Source organism: Amphiprion ocellaris, chromosome 20 (assembly GCF_022539595.1).
Source record: "Amphiprion ocellaris isolate individual 3 ecotype Okinawa chromosome 20, ASM2253959v1, whole genome shotgun sequence".
NCBI classification, from domain to species: domain Eukaryota; kingdom Metazoa; phylum Chordata; class Actinopteri; family Pomacentridae; genus Amphiprion; species Amphiprion ocellaris.
Window position 1 is genome coordinate 31,410,129 of NC_072785.1, and position 27,172 is coordinate 31,437,300.

The 27,172-nt window shown below is 41.3% G+C and overlaps 2 protein-coding genes across 6 annotated transcripts in view; both read right to left on the bottom strand.

The window, feature by feature from the left end:
• Positions 1 to 27,172, bottom strand: part of kiaa0586 (KIAA0586 ortholog) — a 45,981-nt gene that overhangs the window by 17,275 nt on the left and 1,534 nt on the right. For all 5 annotated transcript variants that reach the window (XM_055005640.1, XM_035941103.2, XM_023294590.3 and 2 more), the window contains exons 2-7: positions 26,430 to 26,499; positions 26,131 to 26,356; positions 25,983 to 26,053; positions 25,536 to 25,620; positions 25,341 to 25,455; positions 19,889 to 19,994 (exon numbers count right to left, since the gene is read on the bottom strand). In XM_055005640.1, the coding sequence (XP_054861615.1) occupies positions 19,889 to 19,994; positions 25,341 to 25,455; positions 25,536 to 25,620; positions 25,983 to 26,053; positions 26,131 to 26,356; positions 26,430 to 26,499 (673 nt within the window). The remainder of the gene's footprint in view (positions 1 to 19,888; positions 19,995 to 25,340; positions 25,456 to 25,535; positions 25,621 to 25,982; positions 26,054 to 26,130; positions 26,357 to 26,429; positions 26,500 to 27,172) is intronic.
• On the bottom strand, positions 6,731 to 13,630 carry irf2bpl (interferon regulatory factor 2 binding protein-like). Its single transcript, XM_035941104.2, has one exon. The coding sequence runs from the start codon at positions 13,488 to 13,490 to the stop codon at positions 11,472 to 11,474; it is 2,019 nt and encodes a 672-aa protein (XP_035796997.1). The 5' UTR covers positions 13,491 to 13,630; the 3' UTR covers positions 6,731 to 11,471.

Here is a 27,172-nt window from a genome sequence, read left to right on the forward strand (position 1 = left end):
TGCTGCTGCTGCTGTTGCTAGGCAACGCCTCGGTGGTTTTCCATGGTGACAGGGAGCAGGTATGCCGACAGAGGAGAGGAGCTTCCATTCACAGAGAGGAGACGAGGGGGAGGAGGTGAAACTGTTTCCTCTGTATCCAGATTTTGTTCGCCTTTTTCCTCCTCGCTGCTCCCTTCTTTTGTTTCCTCCTCACCCCCTCCTCTTCCTCACCCCCTCCTCTTCCTCACCTCATCCTCCTCCTCCTCCTCCCCTCCGTAGACCTTTACATGGAACCAATAATTCATGAGCGTTGTAGTAACGGCTGGAGATGAATATTAATGCAGCGTTTGTGAGCGTTAACCTTTTCTTTCCTTCCGTCCTTGTGGCTTCCCGTCATCCATCCGCTACAGACTGAGTGTGGACCAATGTGTGCTACATGTGGGCCCAAGCAGGCTAAAAGTGGACACAGATGGGCCAGACAAGAACTAACAGACACTGTGGAATCTGGATCAGGCACAAAATGTGGATTAATAAGAGCTAGATGTACTAAATGAGGAGAGATTTGGACTAAACAGGCTAAATCAAGACACATGGGGAGTCTGCTGGGGTTAAATATGGACCAATGCAGGCCAAAACAGGATCCCTTGTAGCTAAATATTAACCCCTTTGGTCTAATATGGGATAAATGTGGGCTAAATTGGCCTAAAAATGGTCCAAATATGAATCCATGTTTGCTACATGTTGTCTAGATTGGTTAAATCAACACCTATATGGAGTCTGTTGGGGTTAAATCAGGACCAATGCAGGCCAAAACTGGTCACTACAGCGCTAAACGTCAGCCACTTTGGACTTAAACTGGAACAATTGCAGTTAAATATGTGTATATATAATTTAAAAACTCCAAAAAGTGGTCTAAACATGAGCACATGTTGGCTATATATGGACCAAAACAGGCTAAAAGTGGACACAGATGGGCCAGAAGAGGACCAGCAGACGCTATCGGATGTGGATCAAGAACAAAATGTGGATTTATAAGAGCTAGATGTACTAAATGAGGAGAGATTTGGACTAAATGGGCTAAATTAAGAGTATGTTGGGGTTAAATATGCACCAGTGCAGGCCAAAACTGGATCCCTTGTAGCTAAATATTAACAGTTTTGGTTTAATATGGGTTAAGTGTGAGTCTAAATATGAATCCATGTTTGCTACATGTTGTCTAGTTTGGTTAAATCAACACTGATATGGAGTCTGTTGGGGTTAAATATGGACTAAAGCAGGCCAAAAGTGGACACTAAAAGTGGGCCCATGTGGGTATATGGTTGTTACCCCTAGAAGTGGTCTAAATGTGAACCCGTGTTGGCTACTTATGGACCCATGCAGATCAATGTGGGTTTATATGTACAAGATGTACTAAAATTGGACTAAAACATGCATCCATGAAGGTGCAAAATGGACCAAAAAAAGACTCAAATGGGTTAAATCAAGACACATACTGACACGGTTGGGCTAAAAATGGGCACATACGGGTTAAACGTGTCTACAGAAGTGTTCTAAATGCGGACCCATGTGGGCTCAAGCAGGCTAAACGTGTCAGACTAAGCGGGTTAAATAAAGAGCCAGAGGTGCAGGTGAGATCTGCAGCATCACCTGCAGCCGACCAATCAGACGAGACAAAGGCACAGTGAGACGTCTACAGCGGGAGGAAGTTTCTGCAGGCAGAGGGGGGGTGAGACACTCGGGGGGGGGGTGTAACGGGAGAGTGCTGACATCATCGTCTATAAATGGAGTCGACGCCATGAGACGATGACGGAGGGGGGAGGGGGATGAGGGTGGGGGAGGGGGATGAGGGTGGGGGAGGGAGGGGGGGTGAGCCTCGACTCACGATCAGATCAAAAATATTGATTATCGATCGCTGAGGTCTGAATTAGCTCGTAACCACCGGTCATGTTTCTCGGCGTCATTTTTCAGCTCATTCCTGAATAAATCCTCAATGAGGGGGGGGAAAGCTGGTTGCCATGGCAACTACAGCATCCTCCACGGCAACAGAAGAGGAGGATGAAGAAACCGACTGCAGTGAGGCAGACGACTCCGTGCCTCCGGTTTTACCCAGTTTATCCCACATGTGTTCGTCTACGTTTAGAGAAACATTTCAGAAACCGTCAAACTGAACCAGACTCCATTCAGAAATTAAATCATTTTAGATGAGATTTTATCAAAGGGAAATAATCACGTTTGTCCTGTCAAAGCTCATTTTGGACAACATAATTTCACGCCCTCACATATACACAGATAGTACCAGACTTCATTCTGCATATTCCTAATTTTAACCTCGAATTTATTCATTCTCGTACGGATGCAAAGTCATTAACAGGCCAGATGTGAATTCTGGTTGTCTAGATGAATTTCCAGCCGTACAATAATGAATAATGATGAGGTAAAAAGTAGAAATATTTAGAATGAATTCTGGTAGAATAGATGTAGTTGCAGCCACACAAAAGACTGAATAAATTCAATTCTAAAATTAGGAATATTTTGTATGAAGTCTGGTACTATAGATGTATTTATGTTTCCATAATGGGTCTTGACAGGAAAAAACACAGAATTTCCAGATGAATAAAATCTCGTATAAAATTAGCAATTTTTTGAATGAAGTCTGGTCCTGTTAATGCCTTTGCAGCTGCACAAAGTCTAAATACTATTAAGGTTATTTAGAATGGAGTCTGGTGCTATAGGTGTATATGCAGCAACAGAAGGATTGGTTAAAATCATGTATAAAATTAGCAATTTTTTGAATGACATCTGGCCTGTTAATGACTTTGCATTGGTTATTACTTCATTCAGACTCATGGAGTGAAATGTTCTGACTTTTTCCCACGGTTTGGTTGAAGGAGGATTAACAGGAGACTCTGCAGGTCTGAACAGAGCGATGCTGCAGCAACGAGTCTTTGTGCTTCACTGCAGCACAAACATCACATCAGAGGCCTCAGAGAGCAGCAGAGACGCACTGAGCATGTGCAGAAAGTCACATTATTATGAGTTGCAGTCAGACTCCCAGTGCAGTACGCGTAGTACTGTAGTAGTACTGTAGTAGTACTACGTGAGCAGCAGCAGTACTCTGAGATGTTCCTCTAGTTTGGGTTTCTTGCTGCATTGCAGATTTTCCTCTTGGAGCAACAAACACCTGGACCGCGTGGACAGTGATGGTTAAGGTGCCCTTGGCTCAGCGCTGCAGTCGTCGTGTGCATGCTAATGTGTGTGTGTGTGTGTGTGTGTGTGTGTGTGAGGACACCTTATAATTCTGCACAGGAAACCACCCGGAGTCCCCACAGAGTGTGTGTGTCGCCGTCTTCCTCATGTTGTGGGGACGTTCTATTCTGATCTGAATCGGGTTTTTTAAGAAGCCGTTTGATATTCAAGGACAAGATGAAACCCGATGTTACATTTTATTCCTAAATGGAGACGAGAGCAGCAGAGCAACACAGGATGAGCTCCAATATCTGTACCATCATACTGCAGAACACACTAGGAAACTGTTGTTTGTCAAATGAAGGACGATTAAAAACACCACAATGTCCGACTGCATCCAATCAGATTTAGCAGTTTTCTGACCCACAATTCTCTACATTCATACGTCTTGATGTCTCACGCACAGACAGATTATAGCTCATTTTACACTAGATTGGTACTAAATGATGCCAAAGTACAGTAAAATTGGTATTCACTCTGATTCGAAAGGTTTCCCTTTCAAATGCTTTTCAACGCTGAATCGTGGTAATTTTAATTTGGCTTTTTTAAAAAACAATTTGCAAAAAGACTCATTTATGTCAAAGTGAAAAAAAAATTCTAAAGTTTAATGTCAATTAATAAAAAATATAACATGTGAAATAAGTGACTGCATCAGTGTTCTCCTCCTTCTAGTCTGTATCTAGTAGATGAACCTTTAGCTTCAGTTCCATCCTTGATCCCGTTGATCTCTATCAGTCTGAACATCTGGATGCTGCAGGTTCATTTCATTCTTCTGTATAATCTCTTAAACTCTGTCAGGTTCCTCAGGGATCCTCAGTCAACAGAACTTTTCAGCTCCTGACTCTAATCTTAAGTTGGATTGAGGTCCAGAATGTCCACCTTGTTGTCTTCAAACCATTTCTGAGGATCTTTGTCTGTTTGCTTCGACTCGTCGTCTGGATGGAAAACTGATCTTCTCCAAGTCTCAGTTCTCTTCATACTGCATCAGGTTGTCCTCCAGGATTTCATTTACCCTGTACCTTTACAAGCCTTCCAGGACCTGCTGCTGGGGAACATCATGATGCTGCCACCACCATGCTTCACATCATGATGCTGCCACCACCATGCTTCACAGTGGGAATGGTGTGTTTGTGATCTCACCAAACATATCATCTAGTCTGATGAACAAGCTCCATCCTGGTCTCCTCAGACCAAAGAACCTTCTTCGGGTGTCTTCAGAGTCTCCACATGTCTTCTGGTGAACTCTAGTCCTGATTTAATGTGAACTTTTTCCAACAGAGTCTTTCTCTTTGTCTCCATAAAGCTTTGACTGGTGAAGAACAGACAACAGTTGTTGGATGAACAGTCTCTAACATCTCAGCTGCTGAAGCTTGGAACTCCTTCAGAGGAGTCATAGGAGTCTTGGTGGCCTCCCTCTCTAGTCTTTCTTCTCGGTCTCTCAGTTCTTGAGGATGTCCTGCTCTAGTCAGATTTATTTATGTTCCATCTTCCTTCCATTTCTTAATGATGGATGTAACTGGACTCCAACAGATCTTCAGGAACTTGTAAATGTTCTTGTATCGTCCTGACTGATGCTTTTCAACAAGCTTTTCTCAGGTTTCTTGGAGTGTTTTTCAGTCTTCATGGAGTAGTTCTAGTTATGGTTTTAAATTGGGTGAGTCTCTTTAAAGGGGATAAATACTTATGCAATCCCTCAGACAGAAATCTACCTGAAGCTGAATCAGCACCATGTAATTAATTAAAAACATCCCCTTGTTCTGGCCACGTTCCACCGAGCTTCGTGAAATTCTACTTGGCAGATTTTGCGTAATCCTGTTAACAGCTTCTGTTCACGTCTGGCAGAGGAATTATTATATTAGACACTTTGGCATGTTTGTGTGTTTAAATAAACGACAAAAATGTTGTTTTTTTGTAGAGATAAAGAACCAAACTGTGGCTGTAGTGTCCAGCAGTACTCCAGAAATAGTGTCCACAGATACTGTAGAGCCAAAGGAAAATAGGAAACTATTATTTCAGAACAACGGACACATTAATCCTCTGAACCTCCAAACCCACTGGCGGGATTGAAAAGCAACAAAAATCACCATTTATCAGCCGGAAACTGTAGAAACACAAAGAAACATTATGATGGTAATCCTAAGAGCTTCAGTAAAAGTAGCTGGGCTTCTGTTTTGGTTCTAGAAGATGTTTCACCTTCATACAAGATGTTTCTTTGTTCTAACGGACTGATGGAGAGTTTTATGGTCAACTCACAAGGCTCATTTGCACATATATCCACATTTAACAAGCTGTGGTGGAATTCAGACAATATTTATTAGGAAATTACCAAAATCAATTAACTGATTACCAAAATAGATGCCAATGGATGTAGTAGTTGACAATAAATCGATTGTTAAACCGCTTTTCCAAACAACCTGTCTGAAGATGTGACTGAACTGCTGCTTAAACATTTAGAAATATTTATATATTTTCTGTCAATTTGGAGACAGAGTCAATTAATTGATTGACACTGGGTCACATATTTACAGATTCTTGTATGTTAGTTTTTGGGGGGGTTGTTTGGTCTTTAAAAAGTCAGAAAATGGTGAAAAATGTCAATCAAATGATGTCCTTAAAAGTCTTGTTTGGTCCAAAGATCTTCAGTCATAGAGGAGGAAAGAAACCAGAAAATATTCACATTTAAGAAGCTGTTTTTCTCTAAAAACTTTCTTAGAGATCCATTGACCAATTAATCAAAATAAGTCTTTTAGAGTTTGACTTTTAGACACTGTGATGAACATTTTCAACGTCCTGCGATACTTGAGACAAAAATAATCAGTAGATTAAACACTAATGAAGAAAATTTTCTGTTGAAGCACTAAAAAGGCAAAAAAATACAGATTTAACAGTAGTTTTACTAGAATTTATGCTAATAATTCAGGTTACACCACAAACAAACCACACTGAGAGTCCATCAGAGATGAACTGGACTGAAACCAACAACTTTACTGGTCTAGTAATCTGTGGATTATTGTCTGGATTGATTGATTAGTTGTCAGAAAATGGTTAAAAAAATTACAAATGTCTTGTTTTGTCCAAAGATCTTCAGTTTACTGACCGAGGAGGAAAAAAAACTGAAAATATTCACATTCAAGAAGCTGAAATCACAGAATTTAAACTGTTTTCCTTAAAAAATGACTTGAACCGATTAATCAACTTCAACAATAAGTCATTTTAGAGTTGACGACGGATCGATTAATCACTGCAGCTCTACTCTAGTTTGAGTCTTAGTGAATATTTGTGCGTATTAAGAAAACAATTCCAGTTTAAGCTGCAGGAATTTCTGAAGGCTGCTGTTTTACATAAACTCATGGTGAAAACAAGTTCACTGAGTCTCTTGACATTGTGAGAAAGAATAACTTCGACTAGTATTCTGAGCTTTTTGCAAACTTGTCCATGAATTTCCGCCACCAGAATTTCAAAACAAAGTTCAGTCCCATCTGTTGAGTCAGAAAGAAAAGTCTCATTTCACTGAAAAGGTTCATACCAATGGAATTTATTACAACGGACTCAGCTCCAAGGCACGTTACAAGATCAAATGTGTTCGTTTCATCTGCTTTATCATATTTATTTGTCACTACAGGAACAGAAACAGAAACCGCCGAATCAAACCTCTGATGCGAAACACAAACACAAAGAAAGGCTGAAGAAAAAGGTCTTTATTGCAGTAAAACATTTAAATTAATAAAAAAATTCTCAATCATCAATTAAAAAATACAAAAAAATCAAAAATGATTCTAAAAAAAAATCAAATAGATTCTATAAAAAATCAAATAGATTCTATAAAAAATAAAAAACGTGTTGTTTTTTTTTCTTTTACAGACACGACTTTATAACGCGATGATGAAGTTTGTTACCGTCAGTCTCTGAACCGTCCGTCTGCTGAAACACAACATCACTGTTCACCTCCGTCACCGACAAACACCAACACTCGGATTTCTGTTAGACGACTGTTTCTGGAACATCCACACGTAGAATATTTATATGTTTGACCGCCGCCTTCATTCAGCTGCTGAGAAACCTCACGACTTCGTTAACGTGTCAGTGGAGAGAAAACTGAAGTTATCATCGTACACCGACGATCCACTCCTGTGAATCCATCCATAAAACTTCAGGTTATACTAGAAATGGTTGAGGCTAAAAGTTTCCCCCTAACAGACAATAATTACACCCAGTTTCTACATACATTTCATCTGCTTTGAGGTACAAATTACTTTGAAAACCGGTTTAAAAACAATTTAAAACCAGATGTGCGTGTTTTCCCATCTATCTTGCACCAGCCCAGTCTCACAAATGACTGTGCAATGGAGCATTTAGCAAAAAAAAAAATCTTTTCACAGTAAAAGCTGTAAAAATCTGCAATGCTCATGTTTTTTAAGAGGCTATTATTATTACGGAACTACATAAAACAATCAGTTTTGTGTTTGATTGTATTTAAACTGAAAACTTTCGTAGCGTAACCATAAAAAAGCAATCTAAAAAATGACTGTAAACAGCAAAACCAAAGTTAATAGCTGTCAAAAACAAAACTAAATAGTGAATGAAAACTAGAGTAAACAGCATCTGACAACGAAAGTAAACACAAAAGTATAGATTGATCATAAACAATCATAAACAGTGACTGAAAATGACAAACAGCGTCTGAAAAAGAACTCTGACCATAAACGTAAGCAGCCAACGAAAACAAAACTAAAAGTGATCGAAAAGAGGTTTAGAAAAGTAAACAGTGGTCGACAATGAATCTAAACAAATGTAAACAGTGAAGAAAAATGATAGCAAACAGTGACCGAAAAAGAATAACTGCTTACTGAGAAAACAAAAGGAAACCACAACTGGAAACCAAAGTAAAAACAACCGAAAATGGCAGTAAACAGTGACTCAAAACAAAACAGAGACTAGAAACAAAAGTAAATGCACTACAGAAACCAAAAGTTAATCAAAACTACAGTAAACCTTACCCAAGAATGAAAGCAGTGATTGAAAATGAAAGTAAACAGTGATTGAAAATGAAAGTGAACAGTGATTGAAAATGAAAGTTAAGTGAATGAAAATGAAAGTAAATAGTGATTGAAAACACCAGGACCACATGGTTTATGTCTTCCAGCCTCTGAACACCAACTTTCTGCTGTTTTTGTTCTGCATGAAGTGAAATAAACTAACAAAAAAACGCAACGTGGATGCAGATAAAAAAGAAAAAACTTTCAGCATCGCATCATTTTACAGCTTTTATGGTGAAACTAAACATTCTCACTCTTTTATTTAAAATTATCTCCATATTTAAGTTTTAAATCTGCTTTTATTGTGAGAAAATCTACAGATTGGTGAGAAAACTTTAACTGAGCTTCTTTTGTCCCTGATGAATCCGTCCTTAAACTTTATGAAACTTTTGCATAAATGACTCAGTAAAGTGATTTCAGCTTCCATATGGAGTGAAAATCTGCTAATAAATCAGTCTTACGAGTTGTTTTTCTTCTCTGTGCTTCATTTTTAGCATTTTATATTAATTTTAAACGTGGGTTTTGTACATTTTCCTGTTTTATTTTTTTGCACATATTTTTATTGTTGCTTGTCATCTATCATGAAAATAACTGTTCTTTTTTAAACATGCTGCAGAAATAAAGCAGATTTGATGCAATTCTTTAGTTAATTTTATTCTCTGCATCTTAAAAGGTCATGGTGATGTCTCTAAGTCTTGTTTATTTGACTAGAAGAGAAAATCTGCGTTTTTTTTTCACGTCGAACCAGAACAAAAGCTGGAAATCAGTGAGTTCTTGGTAGTTTTTTGCTTCAATAGTTAATTAATTAGCAGATTTTTGAGCTTCAGTCCTAAAAAAATCCCTCAGAGCTGCAGAATATTCTCCTGCACAGTCAGCTAATTAAATATTTACTGTTCTTAAAGTAGTAAAAACTGTTTGATATGATTCATTACAGCAGCAACACGATGCCGGGATGAAAAAACGGATCAGTTTCATGCAATAAAGTGAAAAGTTTAGCATTAAAACAAGATATTTTCATGTTATTACAACATAAAAACACGTCAGGGTGCAACAATAAACCATTTATCTGGTTCTAGTGTGAACATTTTACATTAAGTGATAAAAGTTTGATGTTCTGCTGTTATTGATCGATTATTTTGCGATCAGTCCACGACACGGAGACGGATTTTAAGGAGTCTCATCGATCAACAAGACCGATCGATGAATGATCAATGTGATCAAAAACAGCAGAAACTCAGCAGGAAGCAGAATTTATTAACATATTTTTCAATTTATCTGCACTGTTGATATAAGTTATCAAATAAAGAGGTGACAAGCTTTAATATTTTACAAGATAAATGATAAATTTGCATCATAATAACAAAAATGTGAATAAACTTTTCACTTTCTGACATAAAATTGGTCCGTTTTGATTTTCCTGCTGCTGTAATTCATAAAACAACTTTAAAGACTTTCATATTTTATGTAAATTTGCAGAAAATAAAGAATTTAGTGAAATCAGATGTGCAGCAACTGATGGAAGGAGATCAACAGCATCTGGTTTGTATTATTCTACACGCTGCTGAACACAAAAAATGCCCCTTTATTGTTAAAATTATACGTTAATTTGATGTTTTTCAGTCAAATTTGAGCCTTGAAAAGCCCAGAGTGTGTAATTAGTGAGAAAACGTGAAGTCCTTTCATATGTTTTAGGTTTAAAAACTCTTTCCTGCCGCGTGTCGACAGCTTCACTGCAAATAAAACCGCAACAGACGAGTTAAATTCAAGAATTATCGACGTAATTTAAAGTGAATTTCACCACAAAGCCTCGAAGTCTGACGGAGAACCAGCAGGGACAAAATAAACTGTGATTATTTGTTATTGGGCAATACTTCCAGCTGTGTGGAACAATAATTCCCCACGATAGAATTAATTAAATTAACCGTTAATGAATAAATGGAGGCGGCAGAAAGCAGGTGGATGAATTAACTAATTATAAGATCAACTGTTTCAGTCATTTCTCATTTAAAGCTGCAAAATGTGAAGATTTCTGTCGTACATGGAGATAAAACATCAGATCTTTGAGTTTTGGACTGATAAAGGAGCAAAAAACAAACAGATAAACTTTTATAAATTAAATTTAAGTCTAATTTTAAACCATTTAAGGCCTTTTTTTGTCTTTAACTAAGTAATCTGTTTGTGATTCTGCAGAAAATAGAGCCAAAGCGCTGCACTCCTGAAACAAACACAACATTTAGGATAATTTACACTCCAAAATAAGAACTAAAGTAATAAAAAAAATGCAAAATATCCACTTGCTTTGTGTCTAATTCGCTTTAATTTCACACAAAGTTTCCGTCTCTATGTCTTAAATGTTCATTAAACAGCATATTTCACTGAAAATCAGATCTTTATCCATCATAAAGAGCCTTAAAAACATCTTTTTATCTTTACGGTCTCAGACTCCAACATTAAAGCAACCGTCGTACATCATCACAGAGCGTTTTTAGAAATTAGAGCGAATAATATTAAAGCTTCTCTGCTCCAGATGCTGCAGGACTACTCACAAAATGTCTGAGAAACACTTTAGAGGGAGTCATTTTAGCAGAAATCTGGCAAATTATTCATATTTCCTATTAATAATCCTGTAAATTTCCTCATTCTGGTCAAATATAAATGCAAGTACTCAGTATATACTGTGTTTAAATGTATATACTGAGTGATGGAGGAAGTATTACACACTGAAATACTGCAAAAATATCCAAAAGTATGTCACATAAATGTACTGAATAACTACTATTGTACTTGTATTATGTAACTAGATTAATAATACTGATTAATTTATGCATAAACAGCATTACTTTGTCTCCTCCACAGTCCAAACTTCAATTTCCTCACAAATAATTTAAAATTATTCAAACAATTTGCCAGAAAAGCAGCAAATATTGAACATAAGTCATCTGAAAAATGACTGAAACTGTTAAACTACTGAGCTCTGCTTGTTTTTACTGTTTTGTGTGTTTAGTTTGTATAAAAAGCATCATAAGCTGTGAAATGTTGCATGAAAATTAAAAAAAAAAACTCAAAGCACCTCATTTCTGATCCAGGCTAAAAGCAGACTGATTGATTGGCTAATTGATTGATTAATTGGCATCAATAAGTCCCTCCACTGACAGACAGAAGATTCTCAGCAGACTGATGATGAAGAGCTCCAGCTACTCCTCTTCCTCCTCACGGGTCTCTCTCCTTCTTTACCTTCACGTCTCCGGCCAGGATGGTCGCTATCTCCCCCTGCATGAAGGCCCAGGGCACGTTGGAGCCGACCAGCGGGCACTTCTCCCCGCTGGGGCAGTACACCTCCCCGGAGGCTCCCTGGGCCTTGATGCTCTCCCTGGAGCAGGGGAAGCAGAACTTGTGGCCCGGAACCGACGGACACTGCACGAAGTGGGTGTCCTCCAAGCGTTCGTGGCAGATCGTGCAGCACAGAGGCCCGCTGTTGGCCATCGGGGAGTCGGGCACGTTCTGGGCGTGCACCGGGTCCAGGCCTCCCGAGGACTGGGACGGCGCCGGCAGCCCGAGGTCCCCGTTGCGGGACGAGAGGCGCCTCTGGCCGGACACGGAGGCGGGGGACACCGGGCTGCTGCTGTTGTGTCTGGAGGAGGAGGTGGTGGAGTGGACCGAGTCTCGGTCCTTGTTGGGGGACTGCGCGTTCCCGAGCGTGTCCGCGACCGACATGAGCGCGGCCATCGGGGACTGTCCGTTCTGCGGGGGCGCGGAGGGCTCCGGGGGGGAGGCGCGGCCGGAGGGGAGGCCGGGGTGTCCCGGGCCGAGCGGCGGCGGCGGACCGGCGAAGGAGCCCGTGGCCATGGAGAGTTTGAGGGCTTCGGTCTGGCTGTTGATCCACTGCTGCCGCTGCTGCTCCTCCGTCAGCTTCAGCCCGCCGTCAGAGTCCGGCTCCGGGGACGCTTTCCTCTTCCTCACCCCGGCCCTGGAGCTGCTGTTCCCGCTGCCTGAAGCCAGCGCACGGCCGGGCAGCACCAGGGAGGTGGGCAGCAGCGGGTAGCTGCCGTCGATGTAGGGCTGCGGCAGCATGTCTCCCCCCGCAGCCTCCTTAAAAAACCGAAGCGACTCCGGCAGTAAATCCCCGAGCAGCCGCCAGTCCCCGGAGCCGTGTTTCCGCTCATATTCCAGGTACTTGAAGCCGGAGGACAGACCCCGGCCGAAGTCCTTCATGCAGTCCTGGTACATCTGCTTGGCGACCCCCGAGGCGCTGGAGAAAACGTTCCCGGAGCCGCTCGGATACTCGATGAAGATCTTCAGCTCGTAGTCCATCCCGGGTTTGGAGACCGCGTCGAAGGCGAACACTCTGCCGACCAGCCCGTGGTCCTTCTTGAAGCGGACGTCGAACGGCGTGCAGCCGGACAGAGTCACCAGCGTGTCCCGGACCGTCTTCGGCTTGCTGCTCCACTCCTCCTGCCGGTTCCGGAGACTCTCGCTCAGCTCGGCCAGAGTCTCCACGTTCCGCTGCTTCTCCTTCAGCTCCCGCTCCTGGTCGGTGCTGGACACCGAGGCGGGCCGCTTTCCTCCGGGCTCCGACAGCCCGACCTGTCCGGGCAGCACGCCGACCATGGAGCTCTGCGGCGGGGCTCTGCTGGACATGTGCGAACCCGGTCCGTTCAGGAGGGTCTGCGGCAGCAGGTTCGGCGGTACATTCATCTGTCCCGGTGCCGACAGCAGCCCTCCGTGGCTCCGGCTCCGTGAGTTCGGGCTCTGTCGGTTCAGCTCCGGAGGTCCGTCGTCCTTAAAGCCGTTCGGTCCTCCGAGCCCGTTGGGCAGCCTGCTGCTGCTGCTGCTGCTGTGGCCGCTGTAGTCGAACCGAGCCCGGCTGTCCGCTCCGAGCGAGTACCGGTCCATTCCGGGCTGCTGAGCCTTCCCCGGTCCGTCCGCCTGGTGGTGGTGGTGGTTCAGCTGCCCCACCGGCTCCTTCCCGCTCAGCAGCACCGCCTGGCTCTTAGCCGCGGAGGGCTGCTGCGGTCCTCCGGCGGGGGAGCGGCCCTCCTGGAAGCCGTGAGCCCGCTTCAGATGCCGGGCCGTCTCGATGACGAACTCGATCCGGTCCGCGCCCTCGTAGTTGACGCAGCCCCGGCAGACCGGTTCGGTGAAGTCCCAGATCATGGCCCAGGGCATCCGGGGCAGGTCGCACAGGTAGCATGACTGTCTGCGGGCCGAGGAGACCTGCGGGGAGGACATTCCGCCGCCTGCCTCCTCCGCGGAGCTGCAACCAGCCGCCGGCTCGAACACAGAGAAGCACCGAGAGAGGAGGAGTAGGAGGAGATCCGGGCTGCGGTGTCTCCTCTCCGGCCGTCAGCTTATTGTTCCTCTGTTCCTCTGCAGAAGGAGGCGGCGGATATTTCCCTGCATGCATCACTCCCCAGCGGAGGAATGTGCCCCCCCCCCGCAGGAATGCCACCTGGTAGAGTAAGTGACGTCACCGCCCCTCCTCCAATGATGACACTTGATACCCCCCCAACATTTAAAAAAAATCATATATTTTTAATACTATTACAATTTTTGATGTTGACAGTATTTACAATTTTTGGTCTTTTTTTGAAGCAGCAAAACCGTAAAATGAAACTATTTTAAATAAATTAGTTATATAATGTAAATAAAAAAATATAAAAATACAGTGGATTTGTGTGTAACAATAAATCCTGATGATATAATTAATGAAACTGATAAATAAGTGCAATAAAATATCAGAAAGTCTGGTTCAGGAATTGGAGCTGCAACGATTAATCTGTCAGTTTAATTTGTAATAATTAATTTTGCTCGGACTGAGCACATTTTTGCAAAAAAAAAAAAAACGTATTGATTTTCTCTTATTTTTTACATATTTTGCACAAAACACACAGTGAAGTCATGATCTTGCAGCACTTTGAAAAGTTACAGAACTATAAATATAAACTATATAAATATATTCTTACTTTAAGTGGACAAAGATCTTCAGTTATTGTTGACTCCAGGTTTTCTGACATCTTTCTGGATTCTTTAGTGCTAATACTGCAGAGCTGCAAAGCTGTCATCTATTAAATTTACTACTTAATTGGTTTGAGTAAACAATGAAAAATCACCACAGAAAGATGCAAAATCAACATAAAAAGACGCAAAAAAGAAAAAAATCACCACAGAAAGATACAATAAGCACCATAAAAACTCAAAATGACCACAAAAGATGCAAAACCACCGGAAAATGATGCAAAAATCGCCACATAAAAATGAAAAAAAAAATTACTTTTAAAGAGACAAAATCACGAGAAAAAGCTGCAAATTTACCAAAAAAGATGAAAATTCGCCAGAGGACGCAAAACCACCTGAAAATGATGCCAAAATCACCATATAAAGATGTAAAATCACGACAAAAAGACGCAAATTTACAAAAAAAGGTGAAAAAAATCACCACATAATGATACAAAATCTCCACTATAAGATGCAGAATTGAGAATTAAAATGCAAAAGACTCAAAAAGCACCATAAAAACTAGAAATCACAACCAAAGATCCAAAACCTATTTTTTTAAACAGTCATCATGTAAATGAATTATTTACCTTTTTTAGTCCTTAATATACATTTTTTTTAAAAATTTCAAACAATAGTAAACATCTGTAAAATGATTCTATTTTTGCTGATTTAAATACAATAAAATGGTTTAATTTTATGGGCAAATGTAAAACAACAAATTAATATTTATAAAAATAGATATTTTTAAAGATTATTTTTATTTATTTGTGATTATTTTAAGTTTCAACAAACTTGTAAAATTAAAATAGTTTAAATATGAAAAATAAATAAATAAAATTATGGTCCAGGTAATGTTTCTGTGAAAAATGGTTGAAAAATGACTCGACATTCAGTCTGAGCAGATTTACGTCACTGTAGATAAAATCTAATAATAAATAAAATTCTTTAAAACACAGAGAAGCAGTTAAAATGTTATAATTTACAGCTGAATAATTCAAACCTGCAGAACAAACTGTGTTTATGTAGAAACAGCAGAGAAGCTGCTGCTGCAGCGGTTTAAGGCGGACGGTTTAAGGTGGATCTGCTGCAGACTGTTGCTAGGCAGGTTTCCTCTCTCTCTCTGAGCCTCCATTGCTGCTCTTTGTGTCTCTCGGCTTGTTTTCGATTCTGATACGACGACATGGAAACTTCGGAGACGATCAGTCAGCGATCAATAACCTGCTCCACTGATCGATTAATAAAGAAAAACTCATCCATCGGAGATTTAACAGAACAAGATCGATAAAATCACAACAAGCATCGATTCTCCAGGAAAAAACCTGTGAAATAATGTCGCTGCTTGTTGTTTACGTCACTCAAATGTTCAATTTATCCAAAATAAAGACAAGAAGCGACTTTAAACGTCCTAAAAACACAAAAACAGTTTAATTTAAAACAGTTGCTGGATCTGCAGCAGTTCTGGCTGCTCGATATTCAGGCTTGAAATGATTTAACTGAATGTTTGCTCAGCTTCAGACTAACTGACACCAAGTTAAACAGATGAAACAATAGCAAAGAGAGACGAAATTATTCAAAACAAACACACAGACAGAAGCAAATACAATGAACATAAACAGAACTAAAATCACAGCAACGCCTCGTTACTGGATGCAAAACGGCTAAAATGAGACAGAAATTTAAAAACCAACACAGAGAGAGACTGAAAAACAGCAAAGACGCATAAAAATGATTCAAAACAAACAAGAAGAGACACAAAACAGCAACAAAGAGAAACAAAAAGACCAGAAATAGACAAATCAACCGAATAAAAACGGACGCAAAATGATGCTGATTCATTGTGGTGACGTAAAATCACCACAAAAGACGCAAATTTACCAAAAAAAGATCCAAAATCACCATAAAAAGATGCAGAAATCACCAAAGAAAGACACAAAAAGCACCATAAAGATTCAAAATCACCACAAACGATGACAAAGTCACCTATAAAAATGCACAATGCTTTCAAAAAGATGCAAAAACCCCCACAAAAAGAGGCAAATTTACTGAAAAAAGATGAAAAACCATGATGTAAAGATGCCGAATAACCATAGAAAGATACAGAAAGCACCATAAAGACTCAGAATCACCACAAAAAGATGCAAAAATCTTCACAGATGAAACCACCTCTTAGACACACAAACCGATCACTACTAGATGCAACACGGATGCAGACACACAAATCAGCCACAGAAACACAAAGTGAGAAATACACGATGCCCTCAAAGGGATTGAAACTGACTATAAAAGACAGAAATAAAAAGAAAACCAATGCAAACGAACACAAAACAACAGCAAGGAGACACAAAATTACTACCAGACAACTGCAAAGACACAAAACGACCAGACAGAGACGCAAACACAATGAACACAAACAGATGCTGTTATAATTCAGACAGATATCGGCGATAGAAAAACCTTAGACACACCAAAGGACTATGAGATGCAAAATGACAAACACATCCAAGATTACTCAAAGCAAACACCAAGAGTCACAAAACAGCAACAAAAACACACAAAAAGACGGAGACAGAGAAAGAATCAGTCGACTCCAAACTAACGAATGTCAAAGAAGTCGTCTGTGTTTCTGCATTTCGTTCAAACTCATTCAACTGTACAAACAGCAGCTCAACAACCAACATCTGCATCATCTAGAAACAGCAGCTCATTGTTCTTTGTTTTATTCCTCATTCCTTCTGCTTCTGGATCTCCAACTGACATATTTTCATAAATCATGTGAATGTCTGGTCTCATATGAGAAGAAAGTATGAAAAGATGCAGGAATCACCACAGAAAGACACAAAAAGCATCATAAAGGCTCAAAACCACCAGAGAAAGATGCTAAATCACTGCAAAACGATGCGAAAAGCACCGTAATAACTTGAAAAATCACCACAGAAAAACACAAATTTATCAAAAAAGATGAAATATCACCACATTGTATCGAAACTATTTCAGTCCATTTAGATGTTTATTTGGTTGAATTTATTCCCCGATTATCGGAGAGAAACGAAGAAGCAAATATGACAAACGACCAGGTTACTCCTGAAATATGACGTCATCTAGTTCTTTCAGAAACACGTTAGCAGTAGTTTACATGTTGGGATCTCTATAAAAATACACGTATGTAGCTAAAAGTAAAACCTTCTGTCTCAGTCTGATGTTAACAGGCGGATAGAGACGCTGTATGATCTGAGTGACATTAATGCACAACTCTTTTGGTTTCTCTATAAATCCTTAATGTTGGACGAGCAGAACGTTTTAAATCCTGATCTTTACTGTGTTTCAGACGTGAAGCTGCAGGAATCAGGAGTTTACCGATGTAGAGAGGAAATAAATCCAGATTTCAGCTTCCAGACATGACGGGGTTAACCGACTCTGTGTGGCTCCTCGCCATCCTGATGCATTCTGGGTAAAATATGAAGTTACCAACCAGCCGCCACGAAACCTCCAGGCGAAGGTTTAATGTCGGCTGTTTGGCTCAGAGCCACACACTAAAACACACACTGAAACACACACACACACGAGCATTGGCGTGCCTCTGATGGATACCGCCTGCGTTGCCGTGGAAACGTGCCCGGCGACGAGGAGGAGGAAGCTGAACACGTGACGAGCTGCAGAGTCTCTATGAATGATTATGCAAATGAAGCTGCTGCAGCGTTCAGAGGGTTGATGCTGATGCAGTGAATCTGAGAGCGACAACACGCTACACAACACGCAACACGCTACGCAACACCGCTACACAACACGCTACACAACACGCTACACAACACGCAACACGCTACACAACACCGCTACACAACACGCTACACAACACGCTACGCAACACAACACCGCTACACAACACGCTACGCAACACGCTACACAACACCGCTACGCAACACAACACTGCTACACAACACGCTACGCAACACACTATGCAACACAACACCGCTACGCAACACGCTACACAACACAACACCGCTACACAACACACTATGCAACACAACACCGCTACACAACACGCTATGCAACACAACACCGCTACACAACACGCTATGCAACACACAACACAACTCAATACACAACACACTACACAACACAATACACACTACACAACACCATACATGCTACACAACACGCTATGCAACACAACATGCTACACTACACGCTACACAACACACTATGCAACACAATACACACTACACAACACGCTACACAACATGCTACACAACAGGCAACACAACACAATATACAACACACAATGCAACGGTTTATATGGACACAACACCAATATGACGCTTTATTTAAAAAAATAAAATATCTACACCTGACCTGATGGTGGCAGTATTGTAACGTCTAAACCCAGACACACTGATACAGAAGTTTGTCCCTTTGTCTTATCGTCATGGTAACATGATGCTGCTACATCTGGGCAACACTTTTAGCACAACTTATCCAGTTAGCATCTGAAGAGACGTTCAACTTTCTAGCTTGTAAAATAATTATTACTGACATTAGTCACACCGACTTCTTATTAAAAACATGTTTTCACAGCAGCATTACATCCGTATGTGACAAGGTTAAGAGCTGAGAGACTCTCCTGGAAAACCTTCAGCTGCAGACACATGACTTCCAGAAGCATCTTTAGTTTGTGCAACAACAACAAACGTGACTGTGATCGTTGATTACTGTCCGACTGATTTGGGTTCATTAGGCGTCGCTTTAGATTCAACATTTACGATTCAAGACCTTTATTATCATAAATGTTGCTGAAAATCTGATTTGATTTGTGGCTTCATCTGCCTTAGTGTTTAAAAACAACCCTTTAAATGAGTTCTAAAGCTGCAAAGGTACATAATTTTAAATATCAGCTATTAAATTCCTTTATTTACTTTATTTATCAGTTTATTTATCAGTATCTGCCCCGAATAAACCATATTAGTCCACATGATAGAGGTATAAGGTTAGCAGGTGAAATCAAACTGTTTCCAGTGTTTTAATTTGTCTTTAAACAGCCACAGATTCACAGTTTTCCAACAACTTTTAACTCTCCCAACAAAAAACAAAAAAAATTTTCCCAACAAAAAATGTGCAAAAATTTCCCAAAATGTTGAAAATGTGGACATCAGAAGTTTCACTGTGAAAATAGATTTTTTTTCTCCACATTTTCAAAATTTAAAACGGGTCAATTTTGACCCACCAGACGACACGAGGGTTAATGGAATTATTACTGAAGTATCGTTATAGTGGAGTGTAATATCCAGATGCCAGCAGCTGCTATTTGTGTTTAAATGTGTTTTGAACGGAGCTTTGTGACGCTGCAGAGATGCTGCAGTCCGTCTGGTGCAGACAAACTGCAGCAGGAGTCACATCATCACTTCTACATTCGGTGGAGAACAGATGCAAAAAAAAAAAAAAAAAAAGACCGTTGTCACCGAAATCGTGACTCACATCTGCAACATCTGTCAGAACAGCGTCGGTGCGATTCCTCTGTTCTGACACTGAATCAGATTCATCCTAATGACCTGAAGCCTGCAGGATTCAGTTTCAGTTTAAGAAAACCATCACGATCGGACCCACAGAAACACCCTCTCCATCCCCTCCCCCTTTACCTGGTTTGCTCTGGCCATCGGTCACGGCGGCACGTTTCCATGGCAACTGGCACGGTTTCCACGGCGGCAGAAGAGGCTGCAGTTGCCGAGGAGCTCCGGCCATTTGCTGGAGGAGAGGAGAAGGAGACAAAGCAGACGACACATCCATCATATTTATTATCTATTATTATTTATACTATAAATATATATACACTAGATACACTCACTGACCACTTTATTAGGTACAGCTGTGACATTTTCTTATATAAAGCTGCTGCATTTTTAAAAATATGATAAAAACAAGCCCATTAATACCCAAAATAAACATATTAAGGATGTCTCACTACATGAATGTATATTGAAAAGGTGGAAAAATGAAATACAGTCCAGTAATGAGCCACCACCAACACCTCAATAATAAATATAAGGTACAATTACTGCATTTTTAGCAGTGAGACAACAGATAAAAATGCACAAGTTTCTTGAAAGTAGAATTTATGGCAGAGCTGTTGTATTGGATTGCATTAGATTTTGCAAGTGTTCCTAATAAAGTGGCTGCTGAGTGTACAGTACAGTAGAAAAAGTAAAAGCCCTCTTCTCAAATTCTTATTGTTTTGAATATTTCCCCCTCTTAAATGTTTAACACCATCAAACAAATGTTATTAGATAGTAATTAGACAAAGATAACCAAAATAAACACAAAATGCAGTTTTTAAATGATGATTTAATGTTTTAAGGGGACAAAGTTATCCAAACCTACCTGGCCCTGTGTAAAAAAGTAATCGGCCCCCTTGTTAAATCATGAATTAACTGTGGCTAATCACATTTTTTGGAAAGCGAGTTCAATTTCACTGACTACACCCAAACCTGATGACCTCCAGAACAGTTCAATCAAGAAATCACTTCATTAGAACCCGTCTGACTAAATGAAATCGACCAAAAGATCTCAAAAAGCTGCAACAAAATGATCCAAAGAAATTCAAGAACAGATAAGAAATAAAGTAACTGACATCTATCAGTTTGGAAAGGGTTACAAAGACATTTCTAAAGCTTTCGGACTCCAGAGAACCACAGTGAGAACCATTATCCACAAATGGAGAAAACATGGAACAGTGGTGAACTTTCACTACCAAAATGACCCCAAGAGCACAGCGATACTCATCCAGGAGGTCCCAAAGGAACCCAGGACAAAGACCTGCAGGCCTCCCTGGCCTCAGTTAAGGTCAGTGTTCATGACTCAACTATAAAGAAGAGACGGGGCAGAAATGGATCCATGGCAGAGTTCCAAGGTCAAAACCACTGCTGACCAAAAAGAACAGAAAGGAAACAAACATCTGAATGATCCCCAAGACTTCTGGGAGAAGATTCTACAGACTGACGAGACCAAAGTTGAAGTTTTTGGAAGGTGTGTGTCTCGCTGCATCTGTGCCCCAGCAACCCAGTGTCCCCTAGCAACCCAATGTCCCCCAACAACCCAGTGTCCCCTAGCAACCCAATGTCCCCCAACAACCCAGTGTCCCCTAGCAACCCAGTGTCCCCTAACAACCCAATGTCCCCCAGCAACCCAGTGTCCCCTAGCAACCCAATGTCCCCCAACAACCCAGTGTCCCCTAGCAACCCAATGTCCCCCAGCAACCCAGTGTCCCCTAGCAACCCAATGTCCCCCAACAACCCAGTGTCCCCTAGCAACCCAGTGTCCCCTAACAACCCAATGTCCCCCAGCAACCCAGTGTCCCCTAACAACCCAATGTCCCCCAGCAACCCAGTGTCCCCTAGCAACCCAATGTCCCCCAACAACCCAGTGTCCCCTAGCAACCCAATGTCCCCCAACAACCCAGTGTCCCCTAGCAACCCAGTGTCCCCTAACAACCCAATGTCCCCCAGCAACCCAGTGTCCCCTAGCAACCCAATGTCCCCCAGCAACCCAGTGTCCCCTAGCAACCCAATGTCCCCCAACAACCCAGTGTCCCCCAGCAACCCAGTGTCCCCTAGCAACCCAATGTCCCCCAGCAACCCAGTGTCCCCTAGCAACCCAATGTCCCCCAACAACCCAGTGTCCCCTAGCAACCCAGTGTCCCCTAGCAACCCAATGTCCCCCAGCAACCCAGTGTCCCCTAGCAACCCAATGTCCCCCAGCAACCCAGTGTCCCCTAGCAACCCAGTGTCCCCTAGCAACCCAATGTCCCCCAACAACCCAGTGTCCCCTAGCAACCCAGTGTCCCCTAGCAACCCAATGTCCCCCAGCAACCCAGTGTCCCCTAGCAACCCAATGTCCCCAACAACCCAGTGTCCCCTAGCAACCCAATGTCCCCCAGCAACCCAGTGTCCCCTAGCAACCCAATGTCCCCCAACAACCCAGTGTCCCCCAGCAACCCAGTGTCCCCTAGCAACCCAAGGTCCCCCAGCAACCCAAGGTCCCCCAGCAACCCAGTGTCCCCTAGCAACCCAATGTCCCCTAGCAACCCAGTGTCCCCTAGCAACCCAGTGTCCCCTAGCAACCCAATGTCCCCTAGCAACCAAATGTCCCCCAGCAACCCAAGGTCCCCCAGCAACCCAAGGTCTCCAAGGTACAGCAGCGTCCCAGTGTCCCCCAGCAACCTAAGGTCCTCCAGCAACCCAAGGTCTCTACCAAGAAATCCTGAAGGAGAATGTTCGGCCATCAGTTCGTTACCTCAAGCTGAAGCTCGTTTGGATTCTGCAGCAGAACAATGATCCAAAACACACCAGCAAGTCAATTTCTGAACAGCTTAAAAAAACTAAATGAAGGTTTTGGAGTGGAGCATTCAAAGTCCAGACTAGAACCCGACTGAAATGCTGGCAGGACCTTAAAAAGGCCGTTCATGCTGGAAAACCCTCCAGTGTTGTTGAATTAAAACAATTCTGTAAAAAACAGTGGACTAAAATATCTCCACAGAGACGTGAAAGACTCAATACCAGTTCTAGAAAACGCTTGATTTCAGTTGTTGCTGCTGAGGGTGGCCCCTCCAGCTATTAGGTTTGGGGGCAATTACTTTTTCACACAGGGCCAGGGAGCTTTGAATAGTTTTTTTCCTTAATATATAAAATCATCATTTAAAAATTGAATTTTGGGCTTATTTGGGTTATCTTTGTCTGATATTTACATTAGGTTGATGATCTTAAACATGAAAGTGTGGAAAATATGCAAAAAATAAGAATTCGAGAAGGGGGCAAATACTTTTTCACAGCACTGTATATATTGTCTATAATGCTGCAGTGAAAAAAAACTTAATTTAATTTTGGATTTATTCTGAACGTGCTGCAAACATAACGGTGGAATAAAACCACATAAACATGCTGCAGATCTACATCATCTTCCAGGATGACGCAGTGATTTTCAGCACATTTCATCATTTCTCTCATTTTCTGAAAATCTGCTCTGAGATTCTCCAGGTTTTCCAGATGGAACTTATAAACACCGCAAAGAACAATTTTCAGGTTTTCTGAGACATTAATGAGGATGTTTGGTTCGATGTCGTCGTCTGTCACAACCCAAAACACACACACGCTAAAACACACACACTACAACACACACACACTCGGCTGCAGAGCATCAACGCTGAATTCAGGATGGAGGCTATAAATAGGAGCACTGCTACAAACACCCCGGTTACCATGACAACCTCGTCTCCATCCCCTGCAGGAAGAGGCATCCACACACACACACACACACACACACACACACACACACACACACACACACACACACACACACACACACACACACACACACACACACACACACTCCGATGTGTTCTGCTGCATCACGTCGCCACGGTAACGACACATATTCCAACAGCATCACTAGAGAGACGACGTCGCCTCCTGCTGGTCGCTCTGGTTCAGTTTAATTCTGTTTATAAACATTTATTATTGATTTATTATCATTATTATTATTATTATCGTTACATTATTATTATTGCTATATTATTGTTTTATTATCATTATTATTATTGTTTTATTATTATTATTATTATTATTATTATTATTATTATTATTATTATTATTATTATTATATAATTATTGTTATAATTGTAATATTATTATAGGTACTGGATGTAAAAATTAGCATCACATTTAAACTTTGTTCCACTGATGTTACAAGAAATACCAGATTTATTTAGACGTTTATAAAACACATAAAATGCAAATTATTACGTTTTCCATAGTACTACAGGTTTAAGAATGACAGGAGCTACTACTACAACTGCAGTACCTACAGTCAGTACTACAGTATCTGCAGTTAGTACTACAGTATCTGCAGTCAGTACTGCAGTATCTACAGTCAGTACTACAGTATCTGCAGTCAGTATTGCAGTATCTACAGTCAGTACTGCAGTACCTACAGTCAGTACTACAGTATCTGCAGTTAGTACTACAGTACCTACAGTCAGTACTACAGTATCTGCAGTCAATACTACAGTATCTGCAGTCAATACTACAGTCAGTACTACAGTATCTACAGTCAGTACTACAGTCAATACTACAATATCTGCAGTCAGTACTGCAGTATCTACAGTCAGTACTGCAGTACCTACAGTCAGTACTACAGTATCTGCAGTCAGTACTACAGTCAGTACTACAGTATCTGCAGTCAGTACTGCAGTATCTACAGTCATTACTACAGTATCTGCAGTCAGTACTACAGTCAGTACTACAGTATCTGCAGTCAGTACTGCAGTATCTACAGTCAGTACTGCAGTACCTACAGTCACTACTACAGTATCTGCAGTCAGTACTACAGTATTTGCAGTCAGTACTACAGTCAGTACTATAGTATCTACAGTCAGTACTACAGTCAATACTACAGTATCTGCAGTCAGTACTGCAGTACCTACAGTCAGTACTACAGTACCTACAGTCAGTACTAGTCAGTACTACAGTCAGTACTACAGTATCTGTAGTCAGTACCTACAGTATCTGCAGTCAGTACTACAGTCAGTACTACAGTATCTGCAGTCAGTACTATAGTCAGTACTACAGTACCTACAGTCAGTACTACAGTCAGTACTGCAGTACCTACAGTCAGTACTACAGCCTGTACTACAGTATCTGCAGTCAGTACTACAGCCTGTACTACAGTACCTACAGTCAGTACTACAGTCAGTACTATAGTCAGTACTACAGTACCTACAGTCAGTACTACAGTCAGTACTACAGTCAGTACTACAGCCTGTACTACAGTATCTGCAGTCAGTACTACAGCCTGTACTACAGTACCTACAGTCAGTACTACAGTCAGTACTACAGTACCTACAGTCAGTACTACAGTACCTACAGTCAGTACTACAGTCAGTACTATAGTCAGTACTACAGTACCTACAGTCAGTACTACAGTACCTACAGTCAGTACTACAGTCAGTACTACAGTCAGTACTACAGCCTGTACTACAGTATCTGCAGTCAGTACTGCAGTACCTACAGTCAGTACTACATAGTACAGGTGTGTGTTTACCTGCAGCGTCCAGGTGTGTAACCTGCAGGTGGGCGGGTCGCCCTGGAGCTGTGAGGTCAGAGGTCGTGGGGGCGTGGCCTGTGACTATCCTGAGGGCGGACTCCAACAGCTGGCTCTGATTGGAGGAGAGGAGAGCCAATCAGCAGTCAGCCAGCAGAGAGAGGAAGCAGCACCTGGACAGGTGAGTGTTTTTACCTGCAGCTGCAGCTGTTGGTTCTGAAGCGTCTCCAGCTGCTGCAGCGTCTGCTGGCTCAGGCTCCGCCCCCTCCCCTCGCCGTGCCTGGCAACAGAGCAGACAGTGATGTCACCGTGATGTCACAGCGATGTTGTGTTTAACTGTGTTCAGGTAAACGTGTTCTCTGGTGTCATTCATGACCTCATCAGAACAAAGTGTAACATGAATACTTCAGTATTTTTTTAATATTAAACTGAATATTTGTGCTGTGCTGCCCCCCACAGGTAAACACAGGAAGTACACAATGCAACACCTGAGATATTACCTGTTAAACTGTAGAATGTTTAACAGGTAATATCAGAATGTTTGTGTTGCTGCAGTCAGTACTAAATAATTCTCGACATCTTTATCTTTGATCACCTTTAATAGTCGCTATAAACCAGGTGTTCGGTTCCAGGTGAGTTTACCTTTCAGGCTGCAGCAGCTTCTCAACTCTGTCTGCCAGCTGAGACACTCGAGCCTCCATGTCTGACTGAGCCTGAACAGTAAACAAATAAAATGAAGATAAATAAACACACAAACATGTCAACAAACAATAAACACACATCTATCTACCTTGATCAGTGGAGCTGCAGCAGCAACAACAGCCGCTGCCGTTGTTGCTGCGCTGCTGGCGTCTCCATGGCGACCAGAGTTTAGCTCCGCCTCCCTCTGGACCGACGCCACACCTGTTGCATTCTGGGAACTGAGAGCAGCGTCCTGTGGGTCTGCTGAGGTCTGGAGGGGCAGCTGGTCCAACATCTGGACCCTGACCTCCCTCCTGTGGGGGGCGCTGTGGGACCTGAACAGACAAAACACATTATTATTGTTATTATTATTACTGTTTATTATTTTTATCATAAAACTGGACCCACCGTTGTTTCAGAGCCGCCAACACGACGCCTCGACCTCCGGCCTCGAATCGTGATGTCAGCAGGTCGGGACCTGAAGGTGATGATGTAATCAGAGGTGGAGTCAGCACTGTGATGTCATAATTAGAGGAAGCTGGTTTGGATTTCCTGTTAGAATTTTATAGACATTAATCTGTAACATTTATCAGTAATTATTAATCAATAATTAATAAAGTTATTGATATGGAGCTGCTGTTTTATTAAGAGGCAGCTGGAATGAACCTGAATGTTTATTTGTAGAATAACATATTAAATTATTAGAACTATTACAGTTAAATTCACATGGATCAGATCAGAGCTGGTGCCAGAATTACAAAAAAACAAAATATAATAGTGATAACTTTGAACTGTTGTGTTACCTCAAAGTATTTAATTTAATTTATTTTTTAAAATATTATTTATCTATTATTCTGAATTATTTGACAATTTAGACGTTTTCTTTCAATAAATTAAAAAAAAATATATATATATATATAGATATATAGATATATATTATCATACTATCTTGAACTTATTTTTTTTATTTATTTATTTTGAACAAAGTACTATTATGGAGTAGTGAGAGTGCCAAACTACAAAAATAAATCTATAAAACAAAAAGCAAATAAAAGCGAAAATACAAAGACGAATAAATAAAATAAATAATAAATACTGTGACAATATAAAGAAATATTAAATAAAAAATTCATCCATAAAAGAAAAAGCGA

Coding starts and splice junctions, on each gene's coding strand:
- irf2bpl (XM_035941104.2), bottom strand. CDS start 13,490: ATGTCCTCCCCGCAGGTCTCCTCGGCCCGCAGACAGTCATGCTACCTG.